General features: G+C 41.7%; 1 protein-coding gene across 4 annotated transcripts in view; it reads right to left on the reverse strand.

Annotated features, from left to right (window-relative positions):
* Nucleotides 1-26,028, reverse strand: part of Veph1 (ventricular zone expressed PH domain containing 1) — a 228,359-nt gene that overhangs the window by 9,733 nt on the left and 192,598 nt on the right. For all 4 annotated transcript variants that reach the window (XM_076574202.1, XM_006972627.4, XM_076574200.1 and 1 more), the window contains one exon: nucleotides 23,925-24,042. In XM_076574202.1, the coding sequence (XP_076430317.1) occupies nucleotides 23,925-24,042 (118 nt within the window). The remainder of the gene's footprint in view (nucleotides 1-23,924; nucleotides 24,043-26,028) is intronic.

Here is a 26,028-nt window from a genome sequence, read left to right on the forward strand (position 1 = left end):
TTCATAGCACTTTATAAACAAGAAAATTTGTTTTCTCCACTGCTTTAGAATTTAAAAAATGGACAGTGCACACTTGGCTATATGAACACAATCTGTCTTTTGCTAGCTTAACAAACTATGTCCAACATAAGATAATCAAATGTGTGGCTTTCATTAGCAAAGTTCTATTAAGGCTAGTTTGACATCCATTTCCCCTTTGGCTACTCAGTTGACTCTTCTATCAACTTAAAATCAAGGCTAAAAATAAAGATTATACATCATGTATATTAGGTAAAGGTAAGGACGGTGATGAATTTAGAATAAAGCATGACTTGGGGTTCGTGTCCGTATACTAAGTAGTCAGGAAAAGGCTTGGCCATTTGAAGGATGGTTGACCTGAGACCTCAGTGCTAAGAGGCTGGCCCGTCTCCTCAGAAGCTCCATGCAGCCCAGCACTAATGACAGGAGACAGGAGAAGCAGGAGCTCGGCACTCTTGTATAATATTAGAGGAACCAGCCTCAATAGTATGCATCCCAGGGGCTCGGGAGAGAGAACTACTAACGGCGAGGACTATTTTCAGGAAATAGACTCTCAGCACACCGAGCTCTATAGTCCATTTGCTTTAATTCCTCTGGCATAACATCCTTTATACACAGCTTCAGTTCTGTTCTCATGTCTAGCTTGTTCCTTGCCTGATTCCTCTCTATATTTATCTACTGTCCCCTCTAGGTTCTGTCTTAATTCCTTCATCTAGCTCTGTCCCTTCTAGGTTCTCATCTATCTAGTTCTTTCCCCTATCAGCTCCTCTCCCGTCTCCTTCTCTCTCATCTGGCTCTTCCTCATCTTGTTCTTCCCCATCTGGCTCTTCCTCATCTTCCATCTAGTTCCTCTAATCCTCTCTTTTAGCTCTTCAATCTAGTTCTTCCCCATCTCAGTTTGTTCCTCTCAAGTTCTTACCCATCTAGTTCTTCCATTCTCTTTTCTCTTCTCTGTCCCCTTGTGCCCTGCGAGTCCTGGTGTATATACACTTACAAGCAGTATTCCCTTAGCAGTGCAAAACCAGGCTTCCAGGGTCAAATGGAGGGGTGATAAGAATCACATAGGGAGGCAATAACCGTTAATTATCATTTGTAACCCCAAAGGGAAGTGACCAATGGGGAAATGAATTAACTAAAGGCTAAATTCAGGTAATATCTAAGAAGAGGGCTCTTATGTGCTCAACTATAATCTTAAATGTGATTGGTAGAAAGTGTTAATAATCTATAAGTTGCTAGGTCAATGGGAGAAAATAAAACTGTCTTCTTTTTTCCTGTGGCTCCTATCTGTCCAAGCTATCTGCTGTTTTTCTGCAGGGTGAGGGGAAGTGTGCTCAGTCACTAGGCAACCTGTACAGCTAGATGCCTCTGGTGATAGTTAAAGGGAGATCTGGAACTGGAGGTAAGGTTTGGGAAAGGAGGAAGTAAGGCTTAATTGGCACACCCGCCAGGCCTTCTCAAACAGGTAGTCTGGATGCTTAAGTTTGTTCTATAGAATACAGAGGTATCTCTGATAAGGTACTTTCCTCCATCTGGGGATGGACCTGGCCGGATGCTGCCAATGATGATAATTACAGGGAGGCTTGAACTGGGGTTCTGGCTGAGCATAGCTGTCAGCGCAGAAGGTTATCTAAATATTCCTAGAAGTGGTTAGGTAAGGAGTTAGAGGTCTATAAAGTTAGTAAGGCTTAAGAAAGGAGGGTCCGAGCTGAATTGTGTAAAGCTATTACTTAACGTCCACCTGACCTAGGCGGTGTCTCCTTGTGGAATTTTACCTTAAATCAGGAGACTTGCATGTAGACTGTTATTATTGCTAGTCCTTGAAAGTGGCCAAGGGAGATATCTGATTCCAGAGAAAGCCTTTCCTGAGGCAGTTCTCCAAATACTTGGAATGTGTATGTCCAGAGAGTGATCAGTCCACACTGTTAGCCCTTCTTAGGGAAAAGTCAATTGGGGAAGCTATGAAGGCACACATGATTTTCATAACAGAAGACAATTGATATATAACAAGCCAAGTAACAGCAAAAACTCCTTGGGATTTGGCTTCCTCTGGAGGAATTCCCTGATTCCTCCAGGTAGTGACCATAACCAGCTGAGTTCTTATGATATTCCTGCAGCCTGCAGCACAGCACATTAATTGACAATCAATATTAAGGAAGGCATTTGAGTATTCTGCTGTATTTTTTACTAGAAACCATCTGGATTGGAGGATTACTATAATAATGCTGTTCATAAATTTGAATTCTTCATAAACATTGTGGTTGCTTCTTTTGTGCCGCTCCATACCCAGCAGCAAAAACACCTACACACTGGGTCATGTAGTTCCAGGTTGGGAACAGAAGATCCAAGAAGGGAAAACACCAATGAAACAAAACCAACAAATCCCCTCCCAAAATGAAATGATTTAATGCAAAGCCTTCTAATAACAATGTGTTTTTCTTCTCCGTGTCTTTCAAGTAATATTTAAACCTATGGATCAACAGGATCTGCCACTGTATTTCTCCTCAAGGTAGAACCAAATGGTTTACTTGAAGGGCCTATTTGGTGAAGTTTATTACCTTGGTAACACTGCTGAAAGACAGGAGCCACTAGAGACACAACAGACAAAGCGTGATATCGACAAAACCGAGAGAGGGGCGACGTAAAACCATGGGTCTATCCGGAGCCAAGAGTGAAGGGCTTCAGAAATCTGCTGCTACCCCAAGGTCTCACTGGAGCCTAGTGAAAATTATCCTAGAGAGAAAGTCCATGGGAAGAATTTCAGGAAGGAAATGTTAGCAGAAGCTTACAATAGTTGAATGTTAGAAACCAAATTTAGGCATCACAGTCAGTGTCAGAGAATTCAGTAAGAGCCTAGTAATCAAGAGAAAGAAGGAAGAAGAGAAAGCAAGGGAGGAGGGGAGGGGGGAGGAAGGGAGGGGGGAGGAGGGGATTTAATTCTTTTCCAGTTGCTAACTCTTATAGACATTTTTGTTTACAATTGTGTATAGCTTATATATTATGTGACATATGCCATTATAATAAGTTTTTCACCCACAGTATTTTCTTATAAACAAGTAGAATGTGATAGTACTGTGTCTTTACAGCCAAAATTATGAACAAATTTTTCCTAAAGATTATCACATTTTATTGAAAACTACAATACTGAATAATAGCATGGACAAATAGTGTTTGCAATACACAGAGAATATTCAAAGACTTTCCCACTTCTAATTAACACTTTACCTTACCCAAAGTAGCATAATTTGTCTAGGGCATTCTCTACCTGGATCTGTTCTTTTCTTTTAAATATCAGCAGACTGAAAAGATAGAGTAATACCTTGAAATTGTTGATATACTTACAATCCCAAATATTACCACGTTTATCAATTAAAACATTTTTTGGAATGTTAATTCAAATATTTATATGTTATCACTAGCCCCTTTTTGTGCTCCAAGAGTTGAAAATATTTGATAAGAAACCAATACTGAAGGTGCTATTTTATTCTAATGAGGTCAGTGACTAAGGATGGAAGAAACAATATTGAATCTCTTAGGCTGAGAAGCTTGCCAGCAGGAGGAATAAACGAAGCAACAAAGAATGTTTATGTGTCCATCATCTGTCTGTCCATGTCACAGGTGCTTCTGAGCACAGAGACAGTGTGAGGCACCATGTTTGATTTGAGAGGCTGTAGAACCTGTCTTCCAGGGAGCTGACGCTATGCTATAGGATACAGATAAACACTTAAAAACCCCACACTGCTCAACACAGAGGCTGGTGAGTGACGTCAGAGAAAGGTAGCCAAGTGTTCCAGCACCCGAGAGAAAATCCTGCTTTTAGCTGAGAAGAGATGACAGGTTGAGTTGAGCCTTGATGAAGAAGGGGAAAAAGAACTCTCCAGAAAGTGCAGAAAGGTGTGTGTGGAAAACCACACAAAAGAACCTAAAGAAGCCGGGCGGTGGTGGTGCAGGCCTTTAATCCCAGCACTCGGGAGGCAGAGCCAGGCGGATCTCTGTGAGTTCGAGGCCAGCCTGGTCTACCAAGTGAGTCCCGGGAAAGGCGCAAAGCTACACAGAGAAACCCTGTCTCGAGAAAAACCAAAAAAAAAAAAAAAAAGAACCTAAAGAAGCTGGAAGACTCAGAAGCAAATTCCAAAGCATTTGCTTGGGAGAAAGTCCTGGGCTGAGGGCTGAGGAGGTAAACCAGTTCAAGACTTTAAGGGTGTAAAATGCAGGGAAGAGATTGGTTATCAGTCATGGGAGGTCACACTGGACTTTTTGGGAGTACTCTGCAAGGCTCCGTTAAAAAACTGGCAAGGGGCCCAGGGCTCTGAGGTGTCAGCCAGCAGGGCAGGAAGCCTCACAGGCCCCAGTTGGCATCTGCTGGATATCCTGCAGGGCCCCAGCAGGAAGCAGATTGCATATCCAGGAAGTTGGATAATTGAAGGGAGTTCATAAAGTCCTGTTGACACAGGTGTGGGCAAGGAAGACATTATAGCACTCTGAGGCCAGTGGCCATGCAGGCATAAAGCCCCCTGCCTAAAAAGGGAAGGGGAGAGAGCAGTTAGGGCCTTGGGGGAGTCCTGTCTGGTGGGTGCCTGGCAGGAGCTGTGACCTGGAAAAGAGGACACAGTCAACTCCCATTGACCAAGCAGGGAGAGGATTTGTGGATCAACAATCCCACCTCATTCTCTCCCCTTCTGCTAGTCTCTTGCAGCAGGAGGGAGTCTGTGTCGATGAACACAGGATGAACTTAACTGAGAGTCAGAGGTAAAGGAGACCATGAGTGCAGTCTCTAGCTGGTAGCCTGTGGGACATGGAGTTTGGTGGGAGAAAGAGAAAGAATACTGTATATCATGTTGGGCCAGAGTTGGAATATATTTCGTACCTTCAACTTGCCTTTTTATAGCTAGTTTATAACCTTTCCCCCCAACCACAGTAAGTTATGTGCTCAGGGCCTTATTTAGAGGAAGGATAGACAGGAGCAAAAGGGGAGGTCTGTGGATCCGCAGGAGATGTGTGTTGGTTTTTATGCGGTGGCACAATGTTATTCAGTAAGTGTCGCTGTTACCATGCGAGAAAAGCCACGAGGCGCGACAAAACCCACTATCAGAGTTTTATTAGGAGGAGGGAGGGACAGGACAGAATGTGATCAGACCTGTGGAAGACATGTGGTGAGGGGGGAAAGGGAGGAGTCTGTGATTTGCTTTTTATGCATTCCCCTGCACATGCGCATATGGGCTTGTGGAGCTACGCCAGGCACGCGCATAGATTGCAGGACCACCCTGTGCTCAAATTACAAGACCACTGTAAAGCCCTGGAATGACTAAACACCTGAACAGAACATGTAGCTGATGGAATGGCCAGGAATTCCAACAATGTGTCCCTTTTAACCATTAGGAATGAAATGGATTAGAGGCGAATGAGGTGCCTACCACGGTTTCCTATCAATCAATAGGAGGACTTAATGCTTCCCCAGTTCTTGTCATTGACCACTAAGTTCTTTCTATTAGTACCATTTGGCATTCGTTAATTCTTCCTTTCTTTTATTCAAAATGCCTTCTAGAATACCTACCCTAGTAGACATGGGGAGATAGGAGGATCTTCAAAGGCAAATAGGACAGCCTAAGTCTTTGAGACACCGAGAAACGCAGCAGGGTAACAAGTACAGAGCCAGGTGCAGCGCAGTGGCAGGGTCCCAGGGAAGAGCCTGCGGGGGTGTTACTGAAATATGTGGGAGAGACAGTCATTATAAGCGAGGCATAGGAGGAGCAGGAAAGCTTCCCGGAGTAGATGCTACCTGAGCTGGAGCCTCAGGGATGAAGGATAGTCAGAAGGAAGTTGTTCTACCAAAACAACAACCGCAAATCACAGCAAAGGACTGAAGCCCAGAGGGGGTGGGAAATGCTTTCTGGAAACTGTAACTCATTCTCTGTGACTCAGGTTTGGGTGGGAGAAAGAGGTAAGAGAGAAAGTATTCAATTTACAGACAGACTGAGTTATCATGCAAGGTGGAACCTTAATACTTGGTAATGCACAGAAGAACAGTTTTTTAAATCACACAACTGCCATGTCCTCCTTTTTTTTTTTTTAGGGTCTTCCTATGTAGAACTGGCTGGTCTGAACTTTTCTATGTAGACCAAACTGGCTTCAAACTCAGGGATCCACCTGCCCCTATCCTAAAGTCAAGTGCTGGCTTTGAAGTGTGCACCACCATGCCTGGCTAATACAATCCCTTTTCTCTCAAGAGGACAAGAATTGAACAACTCAATCTACCCCCTATTTTAATACATGTTATAATTTTGAATGATTTTATTTATTTATATCTTTGTGGGTGTGATAACCTCAGGTATTGGCTCTTGACTTCAACCTTGGTCCTGGCCAGGGAACTTTTCCAGATTCTGCTGCCTGTCTGCCATCTTGCTATTGGAAGGCTGGGATTACAAATGTCTGCTACTGCACCTGGTCAGGATTGAATTCAGGTCCTCATGCTTTCAAGGCTAGTGCTTTATCCACTGAGCCTCTGTCTGCTTAATTCTAAAAGTGTTTTAAGCCAATTCAAATGTACTTAAACATAGTACGTCATCTTACTCCTTAACATAGTAGATCATACAGGGTTATGTTAAAAACCAGTCTCTGACGTAGGCTTATAGTTTATGAGACAAGGGCACTGTCTTTGGAGCCAGGCCTGAGCTGAATTTCAGAACATGTCCCTTTCTAGCTGACTGGTCTTCAGCAAGCTGTTTAACCACAGTGAGCGTCAGTTGTAGTTCACAACAGGGTCAACACAAAAGACAGCAGATGGTTCTCAGGACGAGAGCACTTGGCCAAGGTGGCCAGTTGGGACTGAAATCCGGCCTGAATTTTACTATTTGGGCCAAACATCCTGAATACATTAATTACATCCACCACAAATATAAATGTACCATGAAGGCTAACAGTGGCCTTGCTGAAAAAGACCTGACCATCAGTAACTATCATCAGGACCATCATAATCCTGAACACGACACAACTGTCACCATCATTTCACTATAACGAAGAGATGCGTTTTAGAAATGTCATTATCTCAATGGCTTCAGGAGAGGAGCGTCTCCCTCCATTTATTAACAAAGTAATGAAACATAAAAGGCTTTAAAGACATTTATCTCCCTGTGCCCCATATGTGTATGCATGTTAGGGAACTGTATTTCATGTACAGATGACACAGCACACAAGTGAAAATCAAGGACAACTTGCGGTCAGTTCTCTTTCCACCATGTAGGATTCAGGGATGGAACTCAGATAGTCAGGCTTGGTGTCATCTCCTGCTGAGCCATCTCTCTGGCCTTTAGTTTTGTTTTTAAACAGTAACTTATGTATAAATGCTAAGAATAGGGAGAATTCAAAGTGAGACAGGAAATCCTTTTAAGGTCGACATGATAGGCTTGAGAAGTCATTCAGTCTGAAAAGGAAGGAGTGTACTTTTTTGTTTGTTTTCAAGACGGGGAGACAGGAGTTCTCTGTACTTTTTAAATACCTGATTGACTTATTCACAAAGACTGTCACCAGTGGCTTGGGTTGCACTGGAAGCATCGACAATGACATCTGTGGTTGTTCTCTTTTCTTTCTAGACTGCAATCTTGCCTTTGCAATATTGGAAAAAATGAGTAGACAATAAGTAGACTTCCATTCAGACTTAGGAGATATTTGTTTTGTATGCCTTTCTCATCTTGAAATATCTCACTATATACAAAGAACCATATCTCACTGCATATACACAACCATACCTCACTGCATATACACAACCATATCTCACTGCACATACACAACCACACCTCACTGCATATACACAACCATACCTCACTGCATATACACAACTATACCTCACTGCATATACACAACCACACCTCACTGCATATATACAACCATACCTCAATGCATATACACAACCACACCTCACTGCATATACACAACCACACCTCACTGCATATACACAACCACACCTCACTGCATATACACAACCATACCTCACTGGATATAGAGAACCATATTTCACTACATACAAACAACCTATATTTGAAGCCATCATGAATTTTGTTTGTGATATTTGAATTTTTATATATATTTTTCTGATTTGTTATAGTTAAATGGCTTTAAAAGAAGGCATATTCTGGGAGAAAATATGTAATTCCCAAATGCTGAGTTTTGAAATAAAAGTTTTAAATTAAGAGCTGAGAAAAAGTATACAGTCACTCCTGAGATGACCACTGATGGGAGCTGTGGCTTCTCTGCTGTCTATGGGGAATTTCTTTGTATGTATTGAGAGTCTCAAATTTGCTTCTTTTGGTAGTGTGTGTCAGTTCTAATAAAGCCAGAAGTAATTATGGAGAAAGGGAAGCATTAGCTGTGGGGTCTGAGGAGCCACATAGACTGAGTGTGGTTTTTGAAATCACTGAGGATCCTAACAAATGTCATGTTCCTTACGTGCTGTACAGTCTATATTTCCTTATTGGGGTGAGTAGATAAATAAATACAAACACAAAATAATCAGCTGTCCCTCCAAGATGTTGTGGGAACCAAAACAGGAAAGTGAGATAGTAGCCTTGTGAGGATACTACCACATGCCTGAGTGGCCTTAGTGCTCTATCATTTCATATTCACCAAGATATAGCTCATTTCTTTTTAGATAATTTAGATAGTTAAATATCTGACAAACCACTGAGAATCAGCCTGCCGGGCTGTCAGAGTTACACTTTATAAAGAAAGCCTTTAGATTATATTTCCCAGATTGTTCTTCTTCAGAATCAGCTGCTAGTTTGTGAAAACACACTTTTCAAAGCACTGTTCCAAATGCACTGACTTTTGGGGTGAGAGATTTAGGAGTTTTAACGAGGTCTCCATATTATGGAGAGCAGTAGTCTACTGTGTTGCTCAAGAACTCCAGGGAAGTTTTGAGTTTTGTCATGGTGGATGAGAGTAATTGGTCAAATGACACACAAAAAAAGTAAAGCCAAAAAACATCCAGAGGGAAATGGTTATAACTTTTCTACAGAATAAAAGAATAGAATAACAGTATGATCATATACACGTTGTTGGCTCTATTCACTAAATTTACAGAGAAAGTGCTTAGAATCAATGTTTGTGGAGTTTGAATTATTATTACGTTACTAATGAAACAAAAATTATTTTTTGTGTTTGTGTGTATGCATAACATGTATGTGTGTGGGTGCACATACGTGCATGTGTATATGTAGGTCAGAGGACAACCTTGGGTTTCATGTCACAGGGTCTCTCTGGCTCATTGGCCTAGAACCTTTTGTAGTAGGTAGACCAGCTGGCCAATGAGCCTCCTGTCTGCCTGTCTCCACCTTCACCTTTCATCTGGCATTGTTGGGATGATCAAGGCAAGCCATTGATGGGTCTAGCTTTCATGTGTAATTTGGGGATCTGATTCAGCAATTCTGAGTGGTCCTGGGGCCACCTGTGTACTCTTCTGGGAGCCTCCTGACAGAGATCGGCTTGGGCTTGGTGAATCGTGACCGGAAGGGGCCAATGGGGAAAAGATCAGGAAGTAGGAAGAAATGGCGGTAATTGTTCAATCTTAGGATTAAAGTTTTAACAAGAAAGAGTTTCATGCACATATCCCATGGAGGTCCCACGTGGTCTCATTAATGAGATCTTATGATAGGATATTATTGGCAACATCTTGTAACCATAATTTGTGAACTACATAGCAGACTGTACATGCTGAGAACTGAGCGTGGAGGCAACCTGCAGAGAAGCAGGCCGACCCGGGGCTGATTTACATTCTCCCAGGAAAGAACTGATCAAACTGGGTGACAGCAAAATCTACATATTTTCTGGCTTTTATCTTGACCTATTTATTTATTTATTTATTTACAAACTGTGAGGCTGCCACAGGCCTCGTGGAAAGAGATTTGATTTTTTTTTTTCTCTCCCTAGGTTGGCCAAACCGCAAATAAATCCATTTTCCTTTACCAATTTCTGTTTCCAAATTAGTTTGGGAATACAGGGAAACAAAGATGGCAGGCCATGGACCTGTATATTTGTTAATAGTTTTGGCCCAGCCATCTAGGAAGAAAACTTGTGGCCCATCCAATCCCCAAATTTAAGCCACAGGGGACAGAAAGCTCAGCTGCCCGGAGCTTTCTGCCAAACTCCCTCCACCCACCGAAGGTGCTGGTTGCCTGTAAACACCTATTGGTGAATTGGTAACGGAAAAGGCTTGTGCTTTTTGCCTGCTCTTATTTCTGAAGATTTTTCTGGGGTCGTTTGGTTTTCTGATTTGAAAAGTTTTGGATAAACTCCTGTGGTCGGGACTTTGTTTTGTGCTCTTGGGCAGCTTGTAAGGAAAATCTGGAGAGAAACCAGGCACATTTGACACGCTCGTCATGCTGAAGACTCATCTGAGCCGTTTACTGATGAGCTGCTCAGTTGTTTGAGAGGAAAATTCTGAGTTTGTTTGGATTTGGCCTCCATTTTTGTAGCCAGAATTGGCGTTAGTGAAGCACAGGCCTGACTTAGGCAGGCCTTTATTTGGCAAGGCACCCGCTGTCTGGGTGTACCCAATTGTAGAGTTGGGTTTGGCACTGTGTGATCTGGTGTTGGTTGAATCTTTGTCTCTACACCTGAGCTGTGACTGCCATTTGGACTCTCCTTGTCACTCTGTAGTGCCACGTGATGTGAAATCAGTTCAAGTGTCTGAAGCTTGACCAACTATTTTGTGGATTTTGTTTTGTTTTTTGAGCTCTGCTCTTATGAAATGAAGATCAGAGGACTAAAATTCACAGGAAAGTTGTCTGCATTTGAATTTTTTTTTTTTTTAAAAAAATCTCTGTTGTAATTGGTATAAACATGGGAAATGGTAAGTCTATGCTATCCTGGTGGCTTCAGGAACCATTCTGGCTGATTAGTCCTTTTCTGGTAATTTGTCTGGAGTATACATATGAGTTTATGTAAGTATTAATTAGCTGATAAATATTTAGAAAGCTACCAATGATGCTCTGGAATAAGTTTGGAAATGAACTAAAATTCTAAGGACTTTTATAATTAATTGCTATTTAGGACATAATATTAGAATTCTTAGACTCATCTATTCTTATGTGATATTTCTTTTTCTTATCTCAAGGCAAAATTTCATGCAACTAGGGTTGACTATAACTAAAGAGTTCTTTAAACAGTTTTCTAGTTCTTTGTGTTCAAAGCAACCAGACTTCCTTAGAATAATGAGTCAATTTTAGTACAGTTTGTAAGGGGCTAACTTTAAAAACATAAAAATCAAAATTTAATACTTAATTTTATTAAGTTTTTAGCAGAGCCAGGCTCACTTAAATTTCTCTTTGAGCTAAAATTATCTCAATGGCCACGTTTTATATATATATATATATATATTTTATATATAAAATATTTATATATATATAAGTATATATATAACTATATATATATGTATAACTATGAAGCTGTTTTCTTTATCTGTGTCTATGATCCCTTGGGATGCAACTCTTTTAGAATGTAAAGTCTATACATGCTTACCAAGCTGGTATCATCAGAATGAAAATTAATGCCAGTCAGTGGTGGCACACACCTTTAATCCCAGCACTCTGGAGGCAGAGGCAGGTGGATCTCTGAGTTTGAGGTCAGCCTGGTCTACAGATTGAATTCTAGAACAGCCATGGCTACACAGCAAAACCCTGTCTTGACAAACCAATAAAAACAAACAAACAAACAAACCCCCAAATTATGTTCCTAATTATACTATGACCGTTATTTTGAGGCACAAACAATTAAATACACTTGAGCACTTCCTGTTCTAAGCAGACCCAGTTTAATAGCTGACAGGCATAAATATTGGTCCTGCCGAGTTTCCTGATGTAATTCTGTACACAGTGGGACAATGAGATACTTTAGACATCTCCAGGCCCTTTGGGGTTTTGTTTTTATAACTTTCTTTTCAAGCTTTATAGCTCATATTTTCTTTTACAAAAGAAAGAACAAAACACTCACAGATTTCAATGGCAAAGTTGGTGTTTTTAACAGGTATTTCAGGGGGCTGAGGTTAAAGCTGACCTCAGATAGAAGGGCAAGGGGAAGCTCCTCTCAATAGCTGAGGAAGAGAAAGGCAGAACATAAATGGACCTGGAGACAAAGAACTCAAAAGTGTAGTAATAATAGGGGATTTTTCCAACTGAGATGCAAAATACTAAAAAATTTAAGAATAGATCTGAGGTGAACTCAGCCTAAGAGCCCTTATTTCTAGATGTCCGTGGCTTTAATTTGACCTTTGACTCTGGCCTCTGCCCGTCTCCTCTTTCCTGGTGTGGGACCAGATCAGATAACGAGGGAAAGGATTTTATCCTGGCAGTGACAGACAGGTAAGCAGCAATGTCTTAAAAAGATACAGAGAAAAGGAAAGACATAGAATTGATATGATGTAAAGTCCGAGGCAAAGCCAGTCTGACCTACGGAGGCATCAACAAAGATGAGTCACTGTGCCAGGACTAAAACCAAGGGGCTAAGGAGGGTCTCAGGCAATGCTTCTTGATTCTGGCCTGACTCCTACATATATTGCTTCTAGTATTTCTTTCAGTGGACATATTTCAGAAAATTTCAGCTTCACAGTCCTGGTATAGCATCCCCAAACCCCCAAGACTGGAGAATGTCAAAGAAGGGAAGAAGGCTGTGACAGAAGAACTTAAAAAGATACAACCGACCCTTCGTGCTTAGAGCTAGGTAGCACCAGGCAGCTGGCTAAGGACAGGCAACCTGGGGAGAATGGAGGCAACCTGGGGGGAGACAAGTAGTCTCACAACAAAGTCCGTGTAGATTCCGGCTTTTGTCTCATATGTTTCTATAAATTTTAAGTCCAGCATGGTGGGGAGAACTTAGGCTGTGTCCCCAGTTCTGCTAAATATCAAATCAGTTCATTTTCCTGTCTCACTTCCTGTTTCTTAATTTCTTTTGGAATAGCTGGTAGGTTGTAGACCTGAATATTCAGAAACAAATGGGCCATAGGCTGTTAGATAGTTTTAAATGTTGAGTACTTTCTCATACTGTCAGGATACGGTAGAGCTTGTCTAGGGTTGGGATATTTGCACATGAGATACTTGTGTAAAGTTTGTGATAGAAAGAGGCATCCTGTGGAGTGTGTTCTAATCACTGTCCTATCTGGACATATATGGTATTCTGGATTCTCAGGCATTATCCATAATGCTTTCATGTGATTTGAAAAGATCCCAACAATTTCCATCTTCTGTAGCTCAGCATTTGGCCTCAAACTTTTGGACAACAAACCAAAATTTAATATGTCTATGTTAGAAGCATTATCTACTATATGTATACACAAGCATATGTGTATACATATTTAAGTATATATAAACACACGTTTTGAACACACATACGTAAAACCCTCACACATCCTATTAAATAAAATGGTCTGTTTATAATAGTGCTGAAAAGAAATTGTCTATGAAAAAATGGTTTGTATAAAGAGTGTATGTGACACTGCAAGTGTCCTCAGGTGAATTTCTGTTTTTCCTCCTAAAATGAGTATTTGTGCTTTGTTACTATTGACTAAGGAAAGCTTTCACTACTGAAATAATTCTAAGATAATTACAAGCCTTAGTGCTTGTGTAACACTTATCTTCAAATGGAACCATTACCTCCAGGAAGGATGGTGGTGGTTTGGAGATTCAGGAAGTAAACAACTCACAAATCTCAAGAAGTTCCTAAAACTCACAAGATCCACAAGGCTCCTTCCCCAGGGTTATGCTAACACTAAAAATGTGCCTGGGGTGGAGAATTCCCAACCACCTGAATTGCCTGGAGGAGACTCTGAATTGTCCAGCTGTAGTATGAATCTTAAAAGTTCTTATTAATAAAATCAAACCTGAAGCCAGTTATTGGGGTGAATACTGGAAGACCAGAGAGCCAGAACAAGCCACAGCTTCCTCACCTGGCCAGTTCCTCAGCTGGTCTTGTTTCCTCAGACTGGAAGTCTCTGTGTCCTCATATCCGAATGGCTCTCAGCTGAACTGTGCTGCTAGAAGCCTGAAAGCTTAACCAGCCAAATGCTTAACCAGGCCAAATGCCCCTAGTTTCTAGTCCTCACGCCTTATATACCTTTCTGCTTTCTACCACCACTACCTGGGATTAAAGGCTCGCTTTCTGGGATTAAAGGTGTAATGAGTCACCATGCCTGTCTATATCCTTGAACACATGGATTTCTGCCTCTGGAATGCTAAGATTAAAGGCATGTGCTACCACTGCCTAACCTTTATGTTTAATATTGTGGCTGCTCTGTCTCTGACCCCAGATAAGTTTATTAGCATGCACAATATTTGGGGGAATACAATACCACAGTCCAGCTGCCTGCAAATCAACCAGAGAGCTCTGAGATGCCGCCTTCACCCGCTCAGGCTGGGTGGGCTCTCATTAATGCAGCTGCCTTTGTGTTATTCACGCTCCATGTTGTAAGTGACATTTTGCCTATGTACCTGTCAGTTTGTAAAAATTAAAAAATAGTCTTGGCCACTTATGTTTCTTCTTTTGAGAACTCTGTTTAGTTCCAGAGGCCCAAACAGTCCCATAGGCTCCTTTTTAATTGGGTTGTTTGTTTACTTAGTGTTTTGTTTTTTGAGTTCTCCATATATTTTATGTACAAATCCTCTATCAGATGTGTAGCTGGCAACATTTCCCCCATTCTGTAGGCTGCAGCTTCAGTAGATCAGCAGTTTTCTTTACAGTAGAGACTCTTTTGACATCCCGACATGGCTTGTTGGTTGTGGGTGCTGGTTCCTGGGCGTCCTGGGTCCTAATCAGAAGGTCCTTGCCTGAGCCTACATCCTGAAGTGTATTCCCTATTCTTTCTTCTAGAAGTTTCAGAGTTTCAGGTATAACACTGAAATTTTTAGAACTGATTTGTGTGCAGGGTGAGAAAGGGAGGATCACATTTCCCCTACGTAGATATTCAGCTTCCCCAACATCATGCTGGCTTTTCTCCAATGTGTATTTTTGATGTCCTTGTCAAAAATCAGGAGGCTGTAGGTGTGCGGACTTACAGCTGGGTCCCTGGTTATTGCCCACTGATCAGTGTTTTTGTGACAATCCTTGCTATGTTGCCCAGTTTACCTTGAGCACCTCAAGTGCTCCCTCTGTCTCAGTCTCTTGAGTGCTTGTGACTACAGAATCAGAGCGCCAGGCTATTTTTATTTTTAAAAAATTTGACAGATGAACTTTAGAGTATGGATGGCAGATGAGAAATCGCCTCTCAGTAACAAATTGAAGAAGAATCAGGATAAAAAAAAATCCTCAAATTCAAAATTCACAAAGGAAGTAGATAGGTATTGTTGGGATTGTTTATTCTTTTGGGGGACCCGCCACCCAGCTCCCAAATAAATCACACATGGAGGCTTATTCTTAATTCTAAATGTTCAGTCTTAGCTTGGCTTGTTTCTAGCCAGCTTTCTTTAACTTTAATTATCCCATCACCCTTATGCCTCTGGGCTTTTTCTGTTCTCTCACTTCTGTAAATCCTACTCTTACTCTGTGGCTTGCTGTGTAGCTTTGTGGCTGGTCCCTGATGTCTTCCTCCTTCTCTGGCTACTTCCTTCTTCTTCCCAGATCTCTCCTTCTATTAATTCTCTCTGCCTGCCAGCCCCACCAATCCTTTCTCCTGTCTTGCTATTGGCCATAAGTTCTTTATTAGACCATTAGGTGTTTTAGACAGGCACAGGAACACAGCTTCACAGAGTTAAACAAATGCAACATAAACAAAAATAACCCACCTTAAAATAATATTCTACAACAGATAGGGCAGTGGAAGCACACACACACAAGGCACACACACACACACACACACACACACACACACACACACGTGTGTGTGTGTGTGTGTGTGCGCATTGTGTGTGTTTAGTGTGTGTGTAGCGTGTATGTATGCACACATATGTGCACACACATGATGAAAGTACAGAGACAAATCTCCCTGTGTATTTCTCAGTGCTGTGCATGCTTCTCCCAAGCTGGCTTTTCATTAAGCACTAGCCACCCCAGGGTGTGTGAACTGGGGAGTCTCTGGAGGGTTTGAGGACCGGCATCCACAAACTGCAAAGATAATTATGGCCAGCAGAGGGCGTAGGTACTCAGAGGGAACTCAGCTCTACAGAAGTCTGGCAAACCAGAGGAAATACATGGATCTGCAAGCTCCATGGACCCCATTGTGCCTGGAAGATTTCAGTGTTGGAGTAAAGAAAACCACAAGCTGCCCCAACCCCTTCCTCTTTTCCTGCCTTGCATTTATGTCCCCCACCCACACTTCCCATTTTACTACACTTTCAATAATAGTTTTTCTGGCTCTGAACTCACTAGGTAACAGAAGATAACTTGAACTTCTGATCTTTCTGTCTCCACTTCCCACATGGTGAGATTACAGGAATATGCCACTATGCCTTTGTTTTGATATAGTGCTGTGATCAAATCTAGGGTCATTTGTGCTAGGCAAACGCTCGGCCAACTGAGATACATCCCAGCCATACTTTATCTTTTTTTTTTTTTTTTTAAGGTTTACACTCTTATTTTTTGTCCTCCTTTTACTTGTTTAATTATGTTTTTTCATAACTATTGGGTAAATTTTCCCTTATCCTTTGTGTCCCCCATCTTTTGCTTTACTGCACTTTCACTAGAGTTTTTATTTTATCTTATTTTTTAAGTTTTATGTTTCTAGCTTTTGTTCCTCTACCTATATTTATCTAATTTTCTAATTGTTTTACATTAATATTTTAGGTTAGTATGCAAATAATGGATTTCATCATAGCATCATCATATTTATTAATTTTTTTCCACAATGGGTAAACCTTCCCTTTTATTTCTTCTGCTCTTCATTTCCTTGATAGCATTCTTCTCTGTTCTTCCCCTTCATTTATTTTACCCTTGCTAAATTCTGCCCCCGTCACTGCCTCCTTTCTTTTATCTCATTGATTTGAGATATTTCTACATTTCCTCTATATGACTTTTGTATTTACAGCACACTGGACATGATTTTTGCTATTTTCTGTGTTGTGGTCATGAGCGGGCTTATACTGGTGTTAAGTATATTCCTCTGTCTTTCTCAGAGTGGTGGTGATGTTACTGTGGTTTGTTCTAGCTTCTCTAAGAGGTCCTTAGCCCTCAAAGGAAGGCTGACCATTAGGAAGATCCAGTTCCTCCCGTCAGGGGAAGCTAAGTCAGCATACTTCAGAGCTATTGCACAGCTATGCTCACTATTGTACTGTTCCCAACAAACAAGCTGTGGAACCAGCCCGGATGGCCTTGATAAACGGACGAAGAAATGAGGTAGCTATATATAGTGGAGTTTTGTTCAGACATAAAGGAGAAGGAAGTTATTTCATTTTCAGAAAAGTGGGTAGAACTGAAGAGAGTCATGTTAAGAGAAATAAGACAGACTTAGAAAGACAAACATTTAATGTTTTCTCTCTGATATACATTATTATGAATTTATGAATATGCATTATGTATTTGCCATACAAGTAGAAGGGGAAGAAGAGCTGGAAAGTGAAGGAGAGCAGAGATGAAGAGAGGACAATGGGGAAAACAAATAAATATTGTTTATCTTCTGTCACATACAGAATCTAGCTTTAATAAGCTTGTGTGCAAACACACACACACACACACACACACACACACACACACACACACACACACACAGAGAAGGAGGACTATTAAGGGCAGAGGAAGATCAACAAAGCCAGAGGAGGTGATGGGAGGTAAGATGAGTTAGCACGAGCAAGTTACAATGATGTGTATGTTTGAAAATGACATGATGGGATCCATTATTTTGTATACCAACTAAAACTAGTAAATTTAAAAGTCAATAAGTCAACATTAGATTTTGATTGTGACACAGTCTCGCTATATAGCCTCGGCTAGCCTCCAACTCATGATCTTCCTGATTCACTCTGGCAAGTGCTGGGGCCTTTTAAACTCTTGTTTCAAAAACAAACCCAATTTTCTGTAGCTGGAGAGCTTTTCTCCAGGTCCCGCCAAGCCCCGGCAGTCCGCATGCCCACTTATAAAATAAACACACAGATGCTTATATTATTTAAACTGTTTGGCCTAATGGCTCAGGCTTCTTGCTAACTGTTCTTATATCTTAAATTAACCCATTTCTATTAATCTATAAGTAGCCACTTGGCTTGTGGCTTATCGGTACCTTACATCTCGCTTGTTATGGTAGCGGCTGGCAGGTCTCTCTCTCTCTGCCTTCCTGTTCCCTCAATTCTCCACTCTGTTAGTCCTGCCTATACTTCCTGCCTGGCTACTGGCCAATCAGTGTTTTATTTATTAACCAATCAGAGCAACACATTTGCCATACAGAACATCCCACAGCAATTTTCTATCATGCCCATGCTACCACTGACATGATTCACAAATTGCTTAATCACCCATCTCTGTCAGTGATTATTGAACATTGGCTGTGTACTAGGCCTGGAATCATACATAATGCATCATTCACGTTACTGTTTGATGTCAATATGCCATGTGCAATGCAGACATGCAGGCAGAAGACAGAAAGAGCAAAGGGAAGGAGAGTTCATTCTGTCTTAGAGAGGGGTGTATATATTTTTTGGGGGGGGGGTGCTGCTGCTGCTGCAGCCTAGAACTTGAAGTTGAAAGATGAGGAAGAGGAAAGAAAAAGAATTTCAAGATGATAAATCATATAGTGTGGTGATATTTTATTTGTGCTTTAATAAATAAAGCTTTCCTAGAGATGAGAGGAAATAGCAAGCCATTTTAAGTAAACAAAGAAGTCAGGCAATGGTAGCACATGCCCTTAATCTTATCACTTAGCAGGCAGGATCTCTGTGTGTTCAATGCTACACTGGAAACAGAGCCAGGTGTGGTAGCACACACCTTAATTCTATAGCAAGGCATATAGACATGGGTAGACAGGAAGTAACTCGTATTTGGAAGCTGCGGAGTTGGTGAGGTAAGGTTAGCTGTGGCTTTCCCTATTTCCCTGATCTCTTCCAGGCTTTCACATCTAGCTCTGTGTTTTTTATTTAATAAGACCTTTTAGAAATTCATCTACAATCTGGGTTGATGAGTACATGTTTATATCATTATTGATAATTCAGAGTATCTGAACAATAAGTTGGGTTCAATTTTATGTAATCAATACAAGGTAATAGTCACTGACAGTGTAAAAATATGAGCTGTGGAGTTGTGTAAAACAGTATTGTGCTGTTTTGGGGAGGCTAGTAATATTTATCTGATAAGCCTGTGCTTGAATATTCATGGAAAGATATGAAAACCCCAGCCATTGCCTATGTCTAACATGGATTCTTTCTTTATGTTTGAAGTTCTATGAAAGTGACATTGAAATTAAATGGAAAAGTTTCCTATTAGTGGACTCACAAGCTATTTGTGGGCTATGAGTTGGGTTCTCTAGGGTCATTTAGCCCATATTCATGTTGGCATTTGGTGCAGAAAGGCATCTAGCCCACAAGAATGGTATGTACTGAAGGATTGCCACACCATAATTCCCATTGTCTGTAGTGTCTGAAGAAAATCTCATCACTGAGGAGTCCATTTCCACCCTGAGTTTATTTAGAACCCCTTCCATTTGTTTGTGTGATCGAAAGGGCAGCATGCTGTCTCATCCAGCAAATATTTACAACCAGTTCTACAGAGGACTCACGATAGAACATTGTTCAACAAGGATTCTTCTATTTTCTTCTAGAATCTGTGGAGACCTCCTACTGACAACCACATTCAGATTCTAAATATCAAATGACTCAGACAGTGACTATGCTGGGGATTACTTGGGTTTATAGAGGATACGTGTGCCAAAATTCTGAGCTTCCCCTTCTTTCTTTCTTTCTTTCTTTCTTTCTTTCTTTCTTTCTTTCTTTCTTTCTTTCTTTCTTTCTTTCTTCCTTCCTTCCTTCCTTCCTTCCTTCCTTCCTTCCTTCCTTCCTTCCTTTCTTTCTTTTTCTTTCTTTCTTTCGCTCTTTTGCAGGTTACGAGAACTAAGTCACCCCACGTGCTTCAGGCAGCAAGAGTGAAAGTCATGACCTACTTCTCTCTCCTCCTTAAAAAAGTGTGGCAGACGAGAAGTCCTGACAGGGCAGCCCTCTGACTTCCTTTACTGTCACAGGCAGCTGATAAGGGAGTCTGCATGGTTTTCCAGAAGTCAGTTGTGTTCGGCTAAATCGTCTTGCTCAACCTTTGTTCTCTCATTCACGTGGAGTAAGGGGATGCGCAGTAAATGTCACCGGACAGGTCTCGGAGGGTTTCTGAGTTATTTCTGGGATTTTGAAATCATCTGCTTTCTACTTTGTAAAATGGCTATTGGAACTGAATCAGCAATTGGACTGGAAATAGTTTCTATTTTAATCACTGACTACATGTAATGATCACCCACTTATTACCATATCAAAGTTCCGGCTCTTGTAAAATAAATCAAAGAGGCAGATCACATCTAAACAATTAAACTTCCCTTTGGTCTTTACAACACACTGTAACATTGCAGAATAATTTTTATTGAAGTTTCTAAAATTCCATGTTTTTAATTTGGACTGGCTCTAGAAGTTGAAATTTCAATTTCTGGAATTAGTTTATCTTGAAGAAAATGCTAGTTCTACCAGTGAATAACTGTGCAACCTTGGGGGAAATTGCTGAATCTGTGTTTTGTTTTTCTTTCCTTTCTCTCTCTCTCTCTCTCTCTCTCTCTCTCTCTCTCTCTCTCTCTCTCTCTCTCTCTCTTTTTCTTTCTTTCTTTCTTTCTTTCTTTCTTTCTTTCTTTCTTTCTTTCTTTCTTTCTTTCTTTCTCTCTCTCTCTCTCTCTCTCTCTCTCTTTCTTTGTACAATAATGACAATAAAAGAAGAAAAACACATGCAACACGCAACAATACATTAGTTAGAATTATAAATTGTCATGATCTCAGGGCCTCTCTGCTGCTCTAGCATTTAGTTTTTTCTTTGATTCATTTCAATTTAACGGTATTGAGGACTAGACATTAAACTTCAGCGTGCTTCTGTGTGATGATGGAAGAGATGGGAAGGCAGTGGTGATGAGAATTTCACCAGGGTTGGGACGTACGTGAGGTGGTGACACAGGCCAGGTGATGACTGTTGACGTCTGAAGGACTCCTAGAGCCTTAGTCTGAACATTCGAAGAAATCTTCTGTAGCTCTGGATTTCTTTCCTGATGTTATGATTTGTTACCCACTTATAGAGGTGGGCAGTAGTTAAACAATGCCGGAAGACAGACTAGATGGGAACAATTACTGTATCACTGGTTAGTCCCTGTGGTGGTGGTGGTGGTTGATCAGTCCATTCAGTCTTTTCTGTTGGAGAGCAATCCTACTTCTTTCAAGTCGTCCTCTCCCAGGTGGCAGGCTATCTGACCCAAGGCAGGCACAAGTGGAGTCCAGGGTTGTGCACAGCACAGAGCTGGGCAAAATACAGCCAGGTGTGAGGTTGGTTGATCATCTGGTTTCTATGCGGCGAGTCCTCTTTTGGAGGAAACAGGACCAAACTTCTCTTACTAGGTTCGCAATACCCTAAGTATGGTATAGTGATGTGTATTTGGTATGCTTAACACATCGTCACGGGCTTGAAGCATCACATGTTAATATTAAGGAGTATTTGATTTGGCTAGTTTTTTTTTTTGTTGTTGTTGTTTTGTTTTGTTTTTTGAGACAGGGTTTCTCTGTGTAGCCCTGGCTGTCCTGGAACTTTCTTTGTAGATCAGGCTGGCCTTGAACTCAGAGATCCACCTGTCTCTGCCTCCTGAATGCTGGGATTAAAGGCATGTGCCTGGCGACTTGGCCGTTTTTTAAATATCATATACAAATTCATTCATTCAATGAGTATTTATTGTATGCTAAAGAATGTATGACGAGCAGAGTAAGATTTTCTCACAGAAGTCTTCTGGTCCTAACTGGACTGTGGATCCCTTCCAAAGCAGAAGCACTGTACCTTCCTCATCTTTCTGTCTCCGGGCATCCTGTAGAAGAAACTCAGCCCAAGCAAAAGGCACACAACCAGACCATCATGCCCATGACCCAGATATTCATTTGTATGTCTTAGTCATCTTTCTAGCTGGAATTTAAGCACAATAAGAATGCAAATGCCTTCTCCCTGAAGAATACATTTGGCTGCAGGATGATGTTAGACCTTTTGCTTAGTTTAAATGTGTAATTTATATGCCCATTTAAAAAGAAGATGGAATCAACAACAAATATAAACTCTCCAGGGACTCATGAGTTTCTGAGTGTGAAAATAACGGTTTAAAAGAGGGCTCCTCTCTGTCTCAGATCCTCCTTCACGCAGCCCAAGGAAATGAGGAAAGAAATCCAAACACACAGAAGTTTTTAGGGCCGAACATTTTGATTCAATATGTTCTGCTATAAAGTATTTGGCCTTGTTAGAGCTTTTATCGCTCCATGTTCCCAGTCTGTGCTTCATGGTGAGAAAAACAAATAAGACGGTGATGTGCAAAATGTTCTTTTCAAGTGTGTGGCAGCGAATTTGAGAAAATACATATTAAAGGAATGTCTTGTAACGTTTAGTGCCTTTCCTGAGGCCTCCCTCAGTAAGTCTGATTCAATATTTATTGTATTAAGGACTTAGCTCACTTGGAGTGAGCACTTCTGAAGGGCCCTCTCGGCGCCACCTAAGACAAGGACCTTATTTCACCATGCTCTCAAATGAGGATGCTTTTATGCGCTGTCTTTTTGCATACATGTGGTAAAGCTCTAATTAGAAAGTTTTATAATGGAGGCATGCAATTCCCCAACTTCTTATTTGCTTGAATTAACTTTTTACAAGCTGAGGTGTTCACTCTGGCATGGGCTTAATCCAGACTCTGTAATCAGCCTACAATCTGTGCCTCACAAAGGCTGGCATCCTCCACTGCCTGCTTCTTCCTTCCATACCCTTCCCGTGGGGTAATGCATTTTAATTGGTACCTCTCTGTGAGCCCCTTACATCTCCGTCTGGTCAAATAGACACTTTTTTTTTTTTTTTTTTTTTTAAGATCCAGCCCTAACATCTTGGCAGTTAACAGGAGGATAGGCTTGCCCCTATAGGCCATCTTTGAGATGACAAAATCCCCAAATTGGAAGAGAAGGTGCAGGAAACAAAGCATTTACCTCAATAGTGCTGTACCGACTGAATGAACGCAGGCATCTGGCATGCTTAGCATGGAGCCTTGCTCGTATCCACTGACAATGACTTTAGTGAGGTTGGTGGACTAGACCCCTTGGGCAGCAGAAAAGGTGAGGAATGGTGAGTGGGTAGCAACTGGTTGCTGCCAATGAGCAGTGCACATGGATCACTCACCAAACATCACCATAAGGAATAACCACAAGACAATGGGGCCTGGGTGCTCGGTCCCTCATGGAGTGTGGCCTCAGCTCTTTGAGGCACAGCTGGGCAGAATGTTTTCCCCAACCTTCAGGGTCATTTGGGTGAAATAAAGATTCTTTCAGAGTAAAACATCTCTCTCTTCCTTCATTCGTTCATTCCTCCCTCCCCCTCCCTCCTCTTCTCCCTCCCTCCCTCCGTCTCTCCCTCCTTGAAATAAATAATGGAGACTGGACCCAGGATTTCGTACTCGCTTTGCAAGTGTTCTACCACAAAGCCATCCCAACCTTGCTCTCTTGATAACCACAAACAGGTCACAGACTCCTCTCTCTCCTTTCTGATTCTGTACCCCTTCCTTCTGGCATCCTGTCCTTTTTGCACAGCCACTCCAGTGAGAAGAAGCCCTTCTCAGCATGAGGCAGCGATCAGACACTACTCTGTAAATTAGTCCAGTGGGGGGCGTTTACCAAGCAGAAGGCCAGCTAGAGCCCATGGGCTCACAGACCCCTGCCCATCCGAAGGTGCACAACTGGTTCTTTGTAACAGGGGCGGGGGGCACTCACCGGTTGCCTTTTCAGGGTTGTTGCACATGAAGCATTGCCATGCCCCTGCTGTTTCACTGAAGCCAAACACGTCAAAGAACCTCACTTCTTCCAGATGGAGCTGAACCTGCTCCAGATCCTGTTTCGGGAACACAAAACACAAAGGAATGAGCACGCCTGCCGGCTGCGCTGCGGAGCGCCTGACACCAGAAGAAGGGGATGTGGAGCTGGGAGGGCTGGTGCTCAGCAGCAGTGCTGGGACCAAGAGAGCACCGAGAGGGGCCTCTCTTGGCCAGCCGTGGAAAACGGCACTTAGCTCAGATTCTTCCATGGGATGGCTCTTCATTGTGGAGTGAGGGAACACAGCCTCGGGCCCAAAGCTGTGTGCAGGGAGAGACACCAGAATCTGAAGTGGCTCAGAATTTTCCTGCATTTGAAGCACCTCTAAAATTTCTATAAAGAAAGGACATCTGAGTGACACTGTGGTTGAAGGAAATGCTGCTGGAGAAATGGCTCCATCTATCTGTCTGTCTATCATTTGTTTTGTTTTTTTGAGACATTGTTACTCTGTGTAACAGACTCAGCAGTCCTGGAACACCCTTTGTAGACCAGGCTGGACTCACTCAGCTCACAGAGATCCACCTGCCTCTGCCTCTGAAGGGCTGGATTAAAGGTGTGTGCTACCAACACCCGGCTGAATACCTTTATATTTAAGTTGCATATAAAATCGAGAACTAAATACCCCAAATATCATTTTCATAAGCTTGGCTTTTTAGAGAGAGATGGAAAATACAGAGATGGGCTCATTTGTCCTCATCTCCAGTACTATTTACCCTTAAGATTTATCTTAGATCTATATACATATATTCTCTCCTATTCCACAATATAGTGCTGTTGGTTTTAGTGGGAAATCATCTTTGAAATTGTTTCTCAGTAAATTAATCATATTTTTTAGTAAATGAGTAGAATTTGACACTAGTTTTCAGATGGCCTGTGGTACCCTGACCTCATATTCTTCTTCAGGAGGCAGAGCAGAAAGACGGTCCCTTAGACCATAAGGAGATGGAAAGCCACTAGCCCAATGAAATGACATTTCTCTACTGTCCTCCAGGGGCTTTCCGGTTATGTAAATAACCTGTATCCTGTGTTATCAGGCACCAGGACTACACTCTGGAGAGCTTGATCCTCCTAAGAAGGACTTGTGTTCTTGCTTGCCTAGCTTACATGCACGCCTTCAATGTACTTTGTAGGTGCTGGTGTACTAGCACTATGACTTCACTTTCTTGCCTTTGGTCCTGTACTTTCACCTTTTCTACTTGTTGTAATAACTCTCAGCATTCAGAAAGGCCAAGTGTTGCTTGTGGTGTTTGCGTGGCTTCAGATGGACCTGAGTGGAGAAGGGGCAACGGGTTACGGGTTACACAGATCCCACCCCAGAGCTCCTGCTTCTTCATCTGTAGACACAGATGGGAAGCGTACCAGACTCTGAGCCATTTGAGACCAGAACTCAAATCTGCTTTGGTAACAGCTGCATCCTGAGTATCCAGTGTAGCCCTGGAAATGGAGAGGCATCACTGGTTTATAGGCCCAGTACAAATCCCAAAGAACTATATGAAAGGCATAATGGCAATTTAAGAATTCTTTTTAGAGAACATTCATGTTCACCAGAAGATAAACACAATGAGGACAGGGATCTTGTTTGTTGAACTGGATGTTTGAAACCTCAGCCTCTGAAAGTGCTTGTCACACAAACAAGCATTAAACAAACCCTTCTAATGAAAACCACAGACCAGGCCTTTCAGCGTCTTTATTAACAAAACTGTGTGTTACAATCCGGGATTAGACATTTTGGAGGTTTAATATGCTGAATACAGTATTTTGGATTCCTAACATTAGACACATTTCAACAGACCCTGTGTGTGTGTGTGTGTGTGTGTGTGTGTGTGTGTGTGTGCAAGCACACATGTACGTGCACATGCACCCATACTCATGAATGAATGTTGTCTTAACAAAATGATTTAGAATGTGTTTATTGGAAAAAAGAGACTTTTTTTTTTTTTTTAAAGAATGTTCCCCAAGATAAAGACCAAAGAAGCACCTGGGAGCTTGGTATGTTTCAAAGGAT

Source organism: Peromyscus maniculatus, chromosome 6 (assembly GCF_049852395.1).
Source record: "Peromyscus maniculatus bairdii isolate BWxNUB_F1_BW_parent chromosome 6, HU_Pman_BW_mat_3.1, whole genome shotgun sequence".
Classification (NCBI taxonomy): Eukaryota; Metazoa; Chordata; class Mammalia; order Rodentia; family Cricetidae; genus Peromyscus; species Peromyscus maniculatus.